Below are 14283 nucleotides of genomic sequence, written 5' to 3' on the forward strand. Positions count from 1 at the left end.
CGGCCTTCGGGGCCTCGTAGAGAAAAGCCCTTCCTCGGCCCCGGAGACCTGCCGCTGGCGTGTCGCCTACTTCTAGCCTCGTTTGTTCTCGCCGCGGAGTCTTGATTTTTTTTATTTGACGACAGCATTAATCCATCGGGGCTGGAGGAGGAGGGGGTAAATAGGCCTCAAAGCACCCCAAAAAACATTACTACTCCCCGGGCTGGCCCAAACATCGCGAGATCTGCCTGCGCGAACAGCGGACGCCCCCTCACCCTCTGGGCGTTTGCTCATGCGCTTGACTGATCATTTTTAGCGCGAAAACGTTTAGAAACGTTTTGGGTGGTAATAGTCAACCAAATTTGACCCTCGAGAAAGGTCGGAGGTTAATTCACGTGGACGCGATGGATTGGAGCACACAACACTACATTCTTCGAGATTTTGCAGTCACAACTCCACATGCTTATACGGTCGTCACTCCTTTCCGTTGCTCTGTTTCGGCCGTGAACTCTGTGAGGAGGTTTCAGCGAATCGAGTAGTAAAGGCGTGGGCGTGGGAGAGCCGTCCAGGCTTTAAACCAGAGTGGTGAGCTTTCTGTGTTTGGAAAGATAACCCTGGGAGCGACATAGAGGAACAAATCTGAGGGGCCAAGAAAGAAAACCTTGTGTTTTCTTTGTATTTTTTTTTTCTGGAGACCAAGAGAAGATGTGAATGTAAATAAGGTAGTGCAGTGGGAGGGAGAAGGTGGGAAAATTGTGCATGAAGGCAGTAGCCATGCAGCACAGTGGAGGGGGGAAGCTAGGAAAACAGAACTCTGGGCAGTAGAGCACGTCTTCCTTCAAATAGTGCGACCCTGTGCGTGTTTGTAAACAGAAAGGCAGAAATGCGCCACATTTAGTTCCTCGTGGGTGAGGTGGAAATAGGGGAGTCCCTAAGTGAGTGGGACAAGGAGGATTCTGAAAGCCAGAGTCGTGAGCAGGGGCTGAGGTTGGGATGAGGAAGGACAGTTAAGGTAACGGGAGTCAAGAATTCTGCAAGTGTTTTGAGGCAACTGACCCATCTGACCTCTTTCTCTCTCAGGGTATGTGGGACACCTGCGCAAGCACTGGAGTTTGCCCTGCAGCGCCTGAAAGGTACCACCCACAGTGTCCTCTCCCAGTGGGTCCCTTGGCCCCTCGAAGCATACCTCAGGCGGAATGTGGATTGCATGGAGTGAAGTGGTGGAATTGAGCTACCAAGACACTGGCGCGCAACAAAAGTACCGACTTGTCGCCGCTAGCCTCCCAGGTCACTAGGTATGACAGCCCCATCTTTTTTTTTTTTTTTGCGGTACACGGGCCTACTCACTGCTGTGGCCTCTCCCGTTGCGGAGCATAGGCTCCGGACGCGCAGGCTCAGCGGCCATGGCTCACGGGCCCAGCCGCTCCGCGGCATGTGGGATCTTCCCGGACCGGGGCACGAACCCGTGTCCCCTGCATCGGCAGGCGGACTCTCAACCACTGCGCCACCAGGGAAGCCCCGAGAGCCCCATCTTGATGTTAGCAGCAGTCGTATGCAGCTTAGGCAGTATATTTTGATGCTCTGTGTACTGTCTGTAGTACAAGGCAGAGGAACGGTGGAATACATGGTTTTAGTAGACCAGCAAAGGAATGGCTTGTAGGTAAGCAATATAGCTTCATCTGTAAGAAAAACTCAGTATAGAAAGGCGCAGGGTTTAAGTTAGCAGTGAGGGAGAAGGATCCAGGTATCGGTCAATAGAGTGGAAGTACTTTAATAAAGGCCCAGACCTAGTAGTCTCCTATCAAGAAGTTCTGCCTGGAGCACTTCGCCTCATTTTGGCAGCCTAAAGTATAGCCTAGTAACTGGGCTGTATGTGTGGAGTTCATGGGAAAATGTTCCAGGAAAAAAAATATATCCATGGATGCAATAGACTAGGGTTTCTGCGCTGGCGCCTGTTTTTGGGGGGAGTGGGATTGTTACCGAAACGCAAATCCTGTGTGCCCGACGCACAGTGAGGCCACACAATACCAAAATGCTGGAGTCTGGAACACAGAACGGTTTATTGCAGGGCCATGCAAGGAGGTGGGTGGCTCACGCCTTAAAAAACCCCAAACTCCCTGAAAGCAATCAGCAAAGCCCTTTTATAGGAAAGGCGAGGGAGGGGCGTGGCTAGTTGGTGCACACTTCTTGGTGTCAGAGCCTTTGTCCTTGAGGTCAGGTCATGGTCAGGTCACGATGTTCCTGTAAATCTCCACCAAAACAAATGTTACTCTCTGTTCTGACAAGAAAAGGGGAAGGTCCCAAGGCACGACTTTCGCCCTCCGAGGTCCAGGCCTGGTGGAGAGAAGAGGGGCGGTTAGTCCAGCACCCAGTCTGGCTCCTCCCACCAGTGCCCAGGCTGAAGAGGCAGATCTCAGACGGTGGCTCCCTCCGGGCCAGGTCCCCAGACCCTGCCCAGTTGTCATCGCTGAGGCAGCCAGGCGCCCAGGGCCCAGCTGGCCCTCAGGCTCCTCAGGCCGCGTAAACAGTGGGGGCCAGGTTCCGCGAACTGTGTCCCATGCAGACTGCCGCTGCCATTCGGTCGCAGAGGCGGGGATGGGGGAGAGGGTCACCGCAGCCTCAGGGCCTGGGCCCGGCCCGTGGGCGGTCCTGGCGAGGCTCTGGAGCCCTGCAGGGCACACCCCCAGCCTGTTCCCTGGGCCCCCCAGCTCGTCTGCCAGCCCGAGGCCGGGTGAGCTGGAGGGCCCCGGGGAGAAGGCTGGGATCGGCCTCTTACCTCACTCTCCAAGTGGACGACCACCGCTCCGCCGACCGTGGGCTCAAAAACGCCCCTCAAACGGTGGCTCCTTGACAGTTGCTCGCTTGGGGGCGGGGCCCACGGCAGCGCCGACCAATGGCTGAATGGGGCCGTCTGTGGTGCCGACCAATGGCTGAGCAAGACCTCTCGCTGAGGCTCCAACCCCCGGCGTTAATGATCTCCCGGTAACCGTTGCCTGGTAACGGGGTGCGGGGTGATGGTGGGCAGCAAAGGCGGAGGGCTAAGGGCTGCGCCCTGCGGCGCTCCGTTACAGGGTCATCCAGCTGTAAGAGGCGTGACCTCTTCAGGATGGTGTCACAGAAAGGGTTTGACACTTGAGCATACCAGTCACTCTGTGTGCCCTCTCTGGGCCTCGGTTTCCCTATATGTCAAATAAGGACAATAGTGCCTACCTCATAGGATGACTGTAAAGAGGAAATGAGGTACAGTTGAAAAGACTGCATGAGTTACTAGCGTAGAACTTGATATGTAGAATATGATCAACAGTTTCTGCCCTGAGCCTCCCACCACATTTACGCGTGCCATCTCCTCACCAAAATGTGGATGTTCTGTGTAGCATGGATGCATCCATATTCAGAGAGCCTTAAGACAGATTCTTCGCCTTGCCTCCACAGTAGACTCAGCTGGGGAGCTTTAGAAAGTCCTAATGCCCAGGCTTCACCCTAGACCAATTCAATCAGAATCTCTGGGAGTGGAAACTGGGCATCAGTATTTTTTAAAGCTCTTCATTTTGCTGCTAAAGTTGAGAACCACTGCTTTAAGCAGGAGGAGAAAAGAAGTTAGGCCTGTGGTTTAAGACCACTTGTCTGAATAGCTATATATTTGAAAATTTTCTAGAGGTATAAGGGCTAGAGCTTGAGATGGGCCGATGAGTAGGGCATAGTGAGCTCTATTCAGGAGAGAGGGCACTATGATAAGAAGGTGGTAAGCATCGTGATTTGGGAAAGGTCAGTGATGAGGTCATTAATACAGGCCCCAGGAATACACAGGATTTACTGCAGAGATGGAGGACTTTGGCCTCCTAAGTTGGGCCTTTGATTAGCACAGGTGACACAGTTCTGGCTGGTTAGCTCAGTCGGTTAGAGCGTGGTGCTAATTTAACAGCGGTGACAGACGGTGATGTCTTTATTGCTTTACTGCGGTGTGGATCTTGGGCCATGAGCATGACGGACTGCAGTAGTGGGGTGCGGGGACCTTTTACAGTTGCTCCACTGGTTGGGGAGGGACATCGAGTCATCGTTGACATGTATGTACGTGGGTGTTCTCCAGCGGAAAGGCCATTGATGAGGAAGCCTCTTCCCAGAGCCTCATAGGGTTGATGTGGCTGCTCTGACTACACAAATGGTCCTGTCAGTACTAACAGGTGAGAAAGGTGAGGATCAAGTCTGTTTTGCAGACTTTCAGTGAGTAGAGAATCAGTTAGAATAGGAGGGACGGCGTGTCTGGGTCAAGGATGTGAGGTTCTAAGAGACAAGGTACTTTCTTTTAGGGCGACTCTGGTTTCTAGAGATACAAGTAATTTAGAAGTTGAAACCGCCATACTACTTCAGTCACTGATGCCAAGACCCAAACGTGGCAGTAATGGCCAGGAGTATCTTCTGCCAAAAGGGGAGGGAGTAATCTGTCTTTCACTGCATCCCTTTTCTTGAGAAGCACATGAGTTTAATCCCTAGCAAGAGCGTTGGTGAAATGGCCAGACATTGTTGCCTAGGTAAGAAGACAGGATTCAGAGACTCTGCAGGGGTCAATAACTAGAGGTTATGGAAGTGGGTGGATGCAGAAGTGAGGAGTGGAATGGGGTAGAAGGATAGGAGACTTGGGGTGAGGAGGGAGACCTATTGAAAGTTCGAGGTAGAAAAATCCCAAGTGCTGACAGTTTAGTTAAACGGTTATAAAAGTATGTCAGAACAGGAGTGCTTTCTGAGACCCTGTGACAAGAAATACCAGAGACAGACTGCTCTGTAGGACTCTGCAAGATGTAGGAGGCTGAGAACTGATTAGACTGCTTTTAAACTCTCACCCATATCAGGGGCATAAAGGAGTCACGAGGAAGACTGGGAAAGGCTGCTGCAGAGGATATTTGAGTGGAGTTGTTGGAGTGCTGGTAGACAGGCAAACCAGGGAGAGAGGGACGTGGCTCCACTCTTTGCCTGAACGTCAGCTTTCCCGGGTACAGCGGCTGCAAACTGGTGGGAAGGGGAAAGCCTTAACTGTAAGTCAGGGGGCAAATTTCGACTATGATACTGGACTGGAAATTTTAATTACTAACTTTTCTTACCTAAAAGTGACCATAAAAAGGAATGGGGCAGCTCAGGTTTTCATTCAGGGATGGGAGTACCAGGCACTACAGAGTGTTTTCACTGGGACAGTGGGAAATAAAAATTAAGTTGCTTTAAGTTAGTCCCTGAAATCATGCTTGTTCAGTGTGCTGGAACACTGTTGTTGAGAACCTACTTTGTTTTTGAGATCCTAGAGGTCTAAAGATGAATTAAATGACATTGCTCCCTATAGGAATCTATGAACACAATGCAATATAATGTATACAATAAAAGAAGTAATATATGTGAAAATTAAAGAAGTACTATAGTAAGAAAGAAGGTGTGAGTAACTTATTTTGGAGGGGGTGGGGCTAAGAGGGACCTAGAACCTCAGAGAAGATGAAAGGCAGCAGGGTTTGAGATGGGAATAGGTGTTCCCCAGGTGGACACGGCAGAGGAAACTGCTTCAGGTCTAACCTGTGGGAGCGTGACACAGCATGGTGTCCATGTGGGAAAACCCAGGCAGTGTGAAGGATATGCGTATTCAGGTGGGTGATTCAAACGGAGGTGACATGGAGGCCAAAGGTGTTGTGCCTGTTGGCAGGCTCACCAGTGGAGAGAGGTCATGGAATTTTAAAAGCACATACACACACACACTAAGATGCCAGTCATTTCCTCTGTCAGTCACTTCCTCCCTCTCCTTGTCCTTCCCCTTTATAAAATTTGCCAGATTTGTTAGAGAGTGTTGAGGGGTAGCACAGGAACTCTGCTCCATCCCAGTGCCTACAGCTGGTTGGATCCGCTCTGTATCCGACTTAAGCTGAGTCAAACAGACTCTGCCTCCTAAGAATTTAGATCAGAACATTGAGAGCCTGGGTCATATGTTTTCTCCCCAGCTTTACTGAAATATGATTGACAAATAAAAATTGTGTATATTTAAAGTATATGATGTTTTGATATACATACACATTGTGAAATGACCACAATCAAGCTAACACCCCATCTCACATAGTTACCATTTTTGTATGTGTGGTGAGAACACTTGAAATCTCTCAGTAAATTTTGAGTATACAACTATTATTAACTATAGTCACCATGCTGTATGTATATTAGGTCTCCAAAACTTATTTATCTTATCATTGAAAGTTTGTACCCTTTCACCAGTATCTCCCCATTTCCCGCAATCCCCCAGCCCTGGTAACCACCATTCTACTCACTGTTACTGTGAATTCAACTTTTTTAGATTCCACATATAAGTGAGACCATGCAGTATCTGTCTCTCTGTGTCTGGCTTATTTCACTTAATATAATGTCCTCCAGGTTCATCCACCCTGTCACAAATGACAGGATTTCCTTCTTTTTTAAGGCTGAATAATACTCCATTATGTGTGTGCGTGCATGTGAAGTGTATTTGTATATCACATTGTCTTTATTCATTCATCTGTCAACAGACACTTAGTTTGTTTCCATATCTTGGCTATTGTGAATGATGCTTCGATGAACATGGGAATGCAGATATCTCTTCAAGACAGTGATCTTATTTCCTTTAGGTATATACCCAGAGGTTGGATAGCTAGATCATATGGTAGTTCTATTTTTAATTGAGACTGGGCCATTTAAATAGGAGCATTGAACTTGTAAGGTCATGTAACTTTCAGAGCCGAGGTCACCATTTGGGGGCCAGTAATCAGAACCAGCTGATTGCAAAAGAGAAGCAGGTGAATGCAGCTAATTAAGAGAGAGAAAATAGGGGACAGTTGGTCCCGTAGCCTGAGAGAAAGAGATGGAGTCAGTGTCTCTTGGCTCTGACAGCTTTCTGTCCCTTCCTTCAGTCCCATCTGTGGTCTAACTGCCACTTCCTGTTCTTCGGTTCCCTGCACTTCTTCTGAGTCTTTATAATAAATCCACCTCCACCTCAGTGGCTTTCTTTTTTCCCCGTAGACAGCACTCTAATGTGGCTAGTTGTGCTCTCCCCTTCCTCCTGTTCTTGGCCTAATAAAACCACATGCTTTCCACAAGAGGAACACACCTATGCAGCATGGACACATGTAACTCACTGCAGCTCGAATATGCCAAGAAAAGGTAGTTCTCGTCATTGTTTTCTGTAGTTTTCACCTGTGTATAAGTTATCTCTAAGTTACCTGCATAACAAAATCCCCCCAAACTTAGGAACTTAATAATAAACATTATCTCCTAATTTCTGTGGGTCACGAATTTGGGAGCAGCTTAGCTGGGCAGTTCTGGCCTGGGGCCTCACAAAGTAGAGGTCAAGATGTCTGGACTGCAGTCGCTTGATAGGGCCGGAGGATCTGTTGCCAGGTGGCTCACTGCCCTGTTGCTAGTTGGTGCTGGTTGGTGAGAGGCCTCAGTTTTCCCTGCGTGGGCCTCTTCACAAGACAGCTTTAGTGTCCCTACGACATGGGGGCTGAGCAATCCAAGAGGCAGAGAGCCAGGCAGAAACTGTCCTTATGATAATCTCGCCTCGGACATTACAGAGAATCACTCCTGCCACATTCTCTTCACTGGAAGCAGGTTATGAGTCTGGCCCATGTTCAAGGGAAGTAGTATTAGATGTCACCATTTGAAGGGAGGCATATCAAAAATTTGTGGACATATTTTAAAACCATCACAACTGTTAGGTTAGAGAGAAAAAAAACCAGGCAAAGTGTCCAATTCAGTCTCAGGTATAGTTCAATTTCATTTCTTAAGTGGTTTCTTTAAATAGTATAAGTCTCCTTTGGGTAAAAATGTTTTCTCTTTCATAATGCCTCCCAAGGAGGTCCTGTCATCCTCTCTGAAGATAACATCCATTTGAATGGAGGGTGGGGAGGGGTAACATACACATCCTTGTGGAATTGCTGAGAGGGGGGTATCCCCGACTTCATTCTGGACCTAGAGTGTGCACTGGCAGGGTTCCGGCATGATGCCCCTCGCTGGCCTGAGCGCTGGGGAACCTGCTGGCCTGCAATGCTGAAGCCTGCAGCTGGTGAATTCATGGCCCATTTTTGGCTTCAGGCAAATCTCCACAGGGAGAATCGGCCTCCTCCCCTTGGGGACTCTTTTCCCCTTGGCCCCGGCTGTGGAGTCACCTCACCTGACCACGGCAGGCCCCCTGGCTGTTAGTTGAACATCCATGCTTCAAGGGAACCGGAAACACTTGGGACAGTTGACTGCTCTGTATGCCTACGTACACTGTGAGAAACTTGCCATTGGCCCGAACGGCCATGCAGAGTGCAGAGGATGAGGTGTGAGGGGCCTAGGCAGTGGTCCCCAGAGGGGAGCAAAGGCAGAGAGCTCTTGCCCTGGGTGCCCCTCTCAGCATGGAGGTAACTTACTGTGGTACGCAGAGTAAGGACCCCTGAAGATATTCACCCTAACACCCGGAACCTGTGACTGTGTTACCTTACAGGGCAAATGGGACTTTGTAGATGTGACTAAGTTAAGGGCCTTGAGAGGGGAGATTATCCTGGATTATCTGGGCGGGCCCAATCAAGTGACTTTCCAGTCTGAGGTCAGACAAAGGGAGATGTGACTGTGGAATAATGGTTAGAGAGATACAAGGTTGTTGGTTTTGAAGTTAGGAGTTAGGGGGCTACGACGAGCCAAGGAATGTGGGTGGCAAGGAAACAGATTCTCCCTGTGTAGCCTTCAGAAAAGAACACAGCCCTGCTGTCACCATAATCTTAGCCCAGTAAGACCCATGTTAGATTTCTGACCTGTAGTACTGTAAGATAATAGATTTGTGTTGTTTTAAGCTACTGTTTGTGGTAATTTGAAACAACTACAAGAGAAAATGAATGCACTCATATCCGCCTTTGGTCTAGAAAGAGGTCAGGCCCAGTGACGCGCAGGCTCAGCGGCCATGGCTCACGGGCCCAGCCGCTCCGCGGCATGTGGGATCATCCCAGACCGGGGCACGAACCTGTGTCCCCTGCATCGGCAGGCAGACTCTCAACCACTGCGCCACCAGGGAAGCCCAAGGGAGAGACTCTTACTTTCCATGTGGCATGTCCTTTTTCACCACAGAGCAGAATTTATTACTTTTTTATTTTCATTAAGACAACAAATTGAAAGTAAGTACAGTAAACACCCATACACTCTTCACCCAGATTTCGCCAGTTAATGTTTTGCCGTATTTACTTTCCCTTTCTGATTATGTGCGTACATATTTTTTGTTGTTGTTGAACCATTTGTGGGTAACTTGCATTTGTCTCGACCCTTTATCCTTAATACTTCAGCATCTCCTAAGAATAAGGAAATCCACTTATTAACCACAATTCGTTTCTCACACCTAATAGAAATAATAATTCCATGACACCATCTAATATCCAGTTCACAAGACAAATTTCCCTAATTTCCACAAAATATTTTAGAGCTTTTTTATACCAATTCTCCCTCCCTCCCCAGTCAGCATCTCATCAAATTACATGCTTTGCAATTGGTTTTCTTTAGTCTCTTTAATAATAGCTCACCCTTCTTATTTCACAACATTGACTTTCTGATAAGTCCAGACTAGTTCTCTTGTAGAATATTTTGTTTTCTCATTTTGGTCAATTATTTTCTCATGATATCTTTAATCTGTTTCTCCAACCCCTGCCTTTCCCCCCGCCCCCAAACTGGGCACTCTGTCTAGAGGTTTGATTAGATTCAGGTTAAATGCTTTTAGAAAGAATATTTCATTAGTAATGTTGGGTAGGTCACCTTGCTTTATGTTAGGCACTGATTTCAGGTTGTCCCACTGTTAGGTTAGTGATGCTAAATTTGGTCACTTGGTTAAGATGGTGAGCCCCTGCCAGTCTCACCCTTGAAAAAGTACACATTTCCCTTTGCAGTTTGTAAATAACGTACAAACAACCTGTTCCCAACAACTTTTCATCTCATAGTTTGAATACCTGCTGTGGTCCTTGCCTGAATCAGTTATTTCACTGCGGCCTGTAGAAATGGTGTTCTAACTATTATATTCTGCCTTTATTAGCTGTCATTCTTTTGTAAAAAGAGCTTTTTTTTAAGAGAACTGTTGTAATGACTCTCTCAGTGGACAATTGGATAGTGGTTTGCTTTCAGTTTTGTTTAAAGCAATTGGAAAGCTCTTGTTTCTTAAAAGGATGCGTTAACTCAATTATTGAGTTCACTAATATCTCAACAGCATCCTCAATATTTCCAGTTGTTTCTTTGCTTGTTTCCCAGGGCTTTTTAAAATCCAGGCAGTTCACCATTGTAGGATTTGAGGTAGAGGTGGGTGAGAGGTTCACCAATCTATGGTAAAAGGGAAGAAAAACTACTAGATGGGAACCAAGAACGAGCATGGCATCTTGACTGCACCAGTTCTCAGGAAAGTCAGCTTGTGGAAGTTGAGAATCTAGAAATTCCGATAGAACTGCCTGCAGGCTCTGGAACCCCTTGGAAAGTTTTTGCCTGCCTCAGTGTGAAGGCCTGCTCTATGGTACCAAACAGTCTGAGCAAAGTCTTCCATATTTGGTTGATGACAAATAAAGGAATTTTGAGAATGGCTTTCAAAACGGTAGCTTGGATTTCAAGCCTATTGTCTTGCTGTACACTCCTATTTTGAATTTCAGAAGCTGAATATTATTGCCTTCTTTCTTTCCATTACTTTTATAATTTCTGAACAGTGCCACATTCCCTATCCCCAAGGCAAATCGATTCCCCAGGCAGGCAGAGGGGAAAAGAATCACATAAATTATTTTCAAAATATTACCCTAACTACACAGTATTATGGGATTTTTATGGGTTTGAATAGAAGACAGCTATTTTCTTCCCAATGGCTGGGAATAAGTTTGGTGATTATAAATTTAATATTTTTAACAGAATAAGTATATTACATAACATGTTTTATAGCCATCAATAATATTTCAGATTATGATTCCTTATAAAATCGTTTTTATTATTTTATCACTAAGCTGTGATGTACACATACAATCATCCTAAAAAGAATGAATAATTTGGCCTTTTTTTTTTTTGCATCTCAAATGATTTAAAGAAATCTTTTTGTTTTTTTGTTTTTTTTTGCGGTACGCGGGCCTCTCACTGTTGTGGCCTCTCCCGTTGCGGAGCACAGGCTCCAGACGCGCGGGCTCAGCAGCCATGGCTCACGGGCCCAGCCGCTCCGCGGCATGTGGGATCTTCCCGGACCGGGGCACAAACCCGTGTCCCCTGCATCGGCAGGCAGACTCTCAACCACTGCGCCACCAGGGAAGCCCAAAGAAATCTTTTTGATTTCTTCTGTCAGAGGCCCATAGTAATGAATCACATCAGTCACATTAAATTGACAAGTTATTTTGATCGAGTCCATTATCCATGATACAGATTCGTATCATATAATATGCCTGCTCTGGAGTCATATTAAATACTCCTCAATCCTAGCTCCCACACTAACTAGTGGTGTGGTTTTGGGCATGTTACTTATCTTCTGTAAGTTTCCTCGTCTGTAAAACAGGAATGTTAATAATAGTACCTGTTTCATGGTTTGATAGGATTAAATGACATCATGTACTGAATACCTGGTGCATGATACATGTTAGCCGGTTTTGTTGTTGCTGTTATCATTCACTAAAAGAAGAGAGGTGATATCTTAAGTAACCATCTGGCTGGTTCTCTAAAGCTTTCTTCAAACACATATCCAGCTTTCCTGATAAATGAATTTTCTGAAAGTGACAAATATTAGAACTAACAGAGTTGAATTTCTCTGTGAGTCTTACATAGAAAAACTAGAATTAACTTGATTCTTATCCTAAAATAAAAGATGTAAACATGTCTTAAGCTGTGGATGTTGGACCAGGAAGGCACTTCAGTTTCCTGAAATTATACTCCAGCTCCTGTATGCTACCTCTTTTCTTATAGAGTTTGCATTATTGCACATTGAAAGTCAGCATTTCTATCCCTCAAAATAAATATTCAGAATTGCCATGCTTAGGATTCTGAGTTAGAAACAATCAGCTCTATGCATGCCTAATGAGACAAGTGCATAGCTAGCTTAAGTTCCTGACTTGGGATAGTCCAAATGCTATCCAAGGGATTGACCTTATTATTCAAATTTATTTTTATTCAAAATAATCCAGCAAGGCACGTTAAACCATATTTATCTTTTCTGCTATACAATTGTAAAGCATTCACAAATTGTTCCTGGTTCAGGTGTGGTTCTAAAGTATCCCCTTAAATTAAGACTGTTCGACTTAGATAAATGGCCTCATAAAAGTCAGAAGCCTCAGCCTGAGAAGAAATACGTTTCCTGTGTTCTTCCCTGTGCTCTGTGGTGGCATGCCACAGTCGTTCTGTGAAGCTGGCATTTTCATTTAGTTGCACCTAAATAGATTTTTAAGGAAAGAAGCAGTGGAGGATGGGGGGAGTTACCATTGCAGAGTCCATACTAATTCCTAGAAGCCTTTCAAGATTTAGGGTCAACAACAATTCAGTAAAGAAAGGGCCCATTAGGTAAATTTGGCTCTGCAAATGCTAATTGAAAGTCCTCTGCAATTCAGTCCTGTTCCCTCTTCCTTTCTTTAGTCAGTAGGGTCCCATGGTGACTGGTTCTGAACGAAATCATCCCCTTCAACAGTTACCATGGCAACCGGGACGTCAGTGAAGCAGGAAAGACCCTGCACAAAACTGCTCCTGCCGGGCTCCCTCTCTGAGTTGGAGAACTCAGCCCTGCCTGAGGCCTAGGGATGGGACTAAAGACATCTGGACGTGCACACTCAAACGTTTGTCTGTCACTGTGCCTGTGAGCGTAGATATATGGGCATATGGTAAACTGTGTAATGAGAATTTCCCCTCCCCCCAAAAAACATGGAGCATGTTTAAAGGGTGGGGATGGGTGGTGGGATGGGGCCGGGGAGGTAGACATGGGATGGTCTTTTTAGGTTTAATGATATGTAAAAATTATATTTGTGTTTATAAGGTTACAGTAAGTTGATAGTAGGGGAGGTTGGAGCCTTACATATATATAGCCTGATGTATATTTAGTATTTAGACACAAGACCTCAGGGGAAACATTTTTTGAATATTTTTATTTACCTGAGAGTGAAATAGACAAATGGCTTTAAGGAGCTCTGAAGGGGGTGTAATGCTGTCCGTGGTGCTGAACACTTGATTGTCTCAGATGTGCCAAGGGGGCTCTGGAGGGAGGTTAGGGAACACCTTGCCATGTTAGGGTACTGATGATAAGAAAGAAGGAGACGGCCTGGGGAGAAAGCATTCTTTCCTTCCCTTCCAAGCAATTCTGAATGCCCAGGAAAAATGTTCAGATGAAAAATAAAACAAAAAAGAAAGCGGAGAAGCCTGGAGGTTTGGGTGGTTGAATCTTCCCCTTTTCATGTGGAGATTTTTGGTCCGAGCCAATCAGGTCGGAGATTTCTGCTGCTATGCTCCCGAAAGGAAAAGTGGGGGAAGGGAGAGAGAAGCCGGCCACATTCTCCCCTGGAGCCACATGATCCATTTCCCATGTGACACATTCCAGAGCCCTGGAAAGGAGAAGGGAGGGGCACCAAGAGAGTGGGGCTGGGGGCGGGAAGATGGTTTAACAGTCAACCCTGCACAGCGTCATCTTGTCTTCCTACCAGGAAGCAGGCTCTGAGCCAAGGGGAAGGCAGAGGACAGATATGGATGTGTTCCCAAGCTTCCCTGGTGGTTTATGGCATTCTCCAAACTCCTCTGCAAGGGCTGTTCCTGACCAAGAAGACCCAAGGAGACCGTCTCTGAAATTAAGTCCGGATGAAGGTATGTGCTAGAGATCCCGCGGTTTTGTGGCTGAAATTTGGCTCAGAGGACATAATACCTTCTGTTTTCCAGACAATTTCGAGATTTTGTCCCGGCTTAGACGCTGGTTCGGGGCTTTAGATTTGTCACAGGTCCAGAAAAGATGCCTAGGTAGTTCTGTAAAATGAACAATTCACCACAGTCACTGCCTGTTGAAGAAAAACGAGATGGGAGTTGTATATAGTGATAATTAATAAAACAAAGCACTCATTGCTGAAAAGCATTCTTTTCACTGAATCCTGGAAAGAGGGAAAAAGATAATATTACTGACACCAGCCAGATTTCATTGTCACTGCAATAAAATCCTGTTTCATCCTTTTTCAGCTGCTTATTCTGTGCCCATGTTCCCCGAGGTTATTGGCAGTGGCTTAGGGAGCCTGGGTGGGCTGGCGTGCTGTTTCTTTGTGCTGTGTGATCGTCTTCCTTCTGATGTTCCTGATACCAGGAGTGCTTGTG

General features: G+C 46.4%; 2 protein-coding genes and 1 long non-coding RNA gene across 11 annotated transcripts in view; 1 reads left to right on the forward strand and 2 right to left on the reverse strand.

Annotated features, from left to right (window-relative positions):
• Positions 1 to 14283, forward strand: part of GPR19 (G protein-coupled receptor 19) — an 84096-nt gene continuing 69813 nt past the window's right edge. For 2 of the 7 annotated variants that reach the window (XR_004529029.2, XR_004529028.2), the window contains exons 1-3: positions 21 to 564; positions 1060 to 1274; positions 13632 to 13788. The gene's annotated coding sequence lies outside the window, so the exon portion shown is untranslated. Of the gene's footprint in view, positions 565 to 1059; positions 1275 to 13631; positions 13789 to 14283 lie in introns of those variants that run through there. The other 5 variants (XR_012324524.1, XR_002176841.3, XR_004529027.2 and 2 more) reach the window with 4 other exon arrangements.
• Positions 2021 to 2855, reverse strand: LOC117314284 (uncharacterized). Its single transcript, XR_004529030.2, has 2 exons — positions 2756 to 2855; positions 2021 to 2313 (listed from the first exon to the last, which is right to left on the reverse strand). It is a non-coding gene; the product is annotated as an uncharacterized lncRNA (long non-coding RNA).
• The window catches only part of CREBL2 (cAMP responsive element binding protein like 2), a 56849-nt gene continuing 55626 nt past the window's right edge, over positions 13061 to 14283 (reverse strand). Inside the window, exon 5 of one of the 3 annotated variants that reach the window (XM_019937523.3) lies at positions 13061 to 13944. In XM_019937523.3, the coding sequence (XP_019793082.2) occupies positions 13935 to 13944 (10 nt within the window). In that variant the 3' untranslated portion in view covers positions 13061 to 13934. Of the gene's footprint in view, positions 14067 to 14283 lie in introns of all 3 variants that reach the window. The other 2 variants (XM_019937534.3, XM_073789031.1) reach the window with 2 other exon arrangements.

This window comes from Tursiops truncatus, chromosome 11, assembly GCF_011762595.2.
Source record: "Tursiops truncatus isolate mTurTru1 chromosome 11, mTurTru1.mat.Y, whole genome shotgun sequence".
Lineage (NCBI taxonomy): Eukaryota > Metazoa > Chordata > Mammalia > Artiodactyla > Delphinidae > Tursiops > Tursiops truncatus.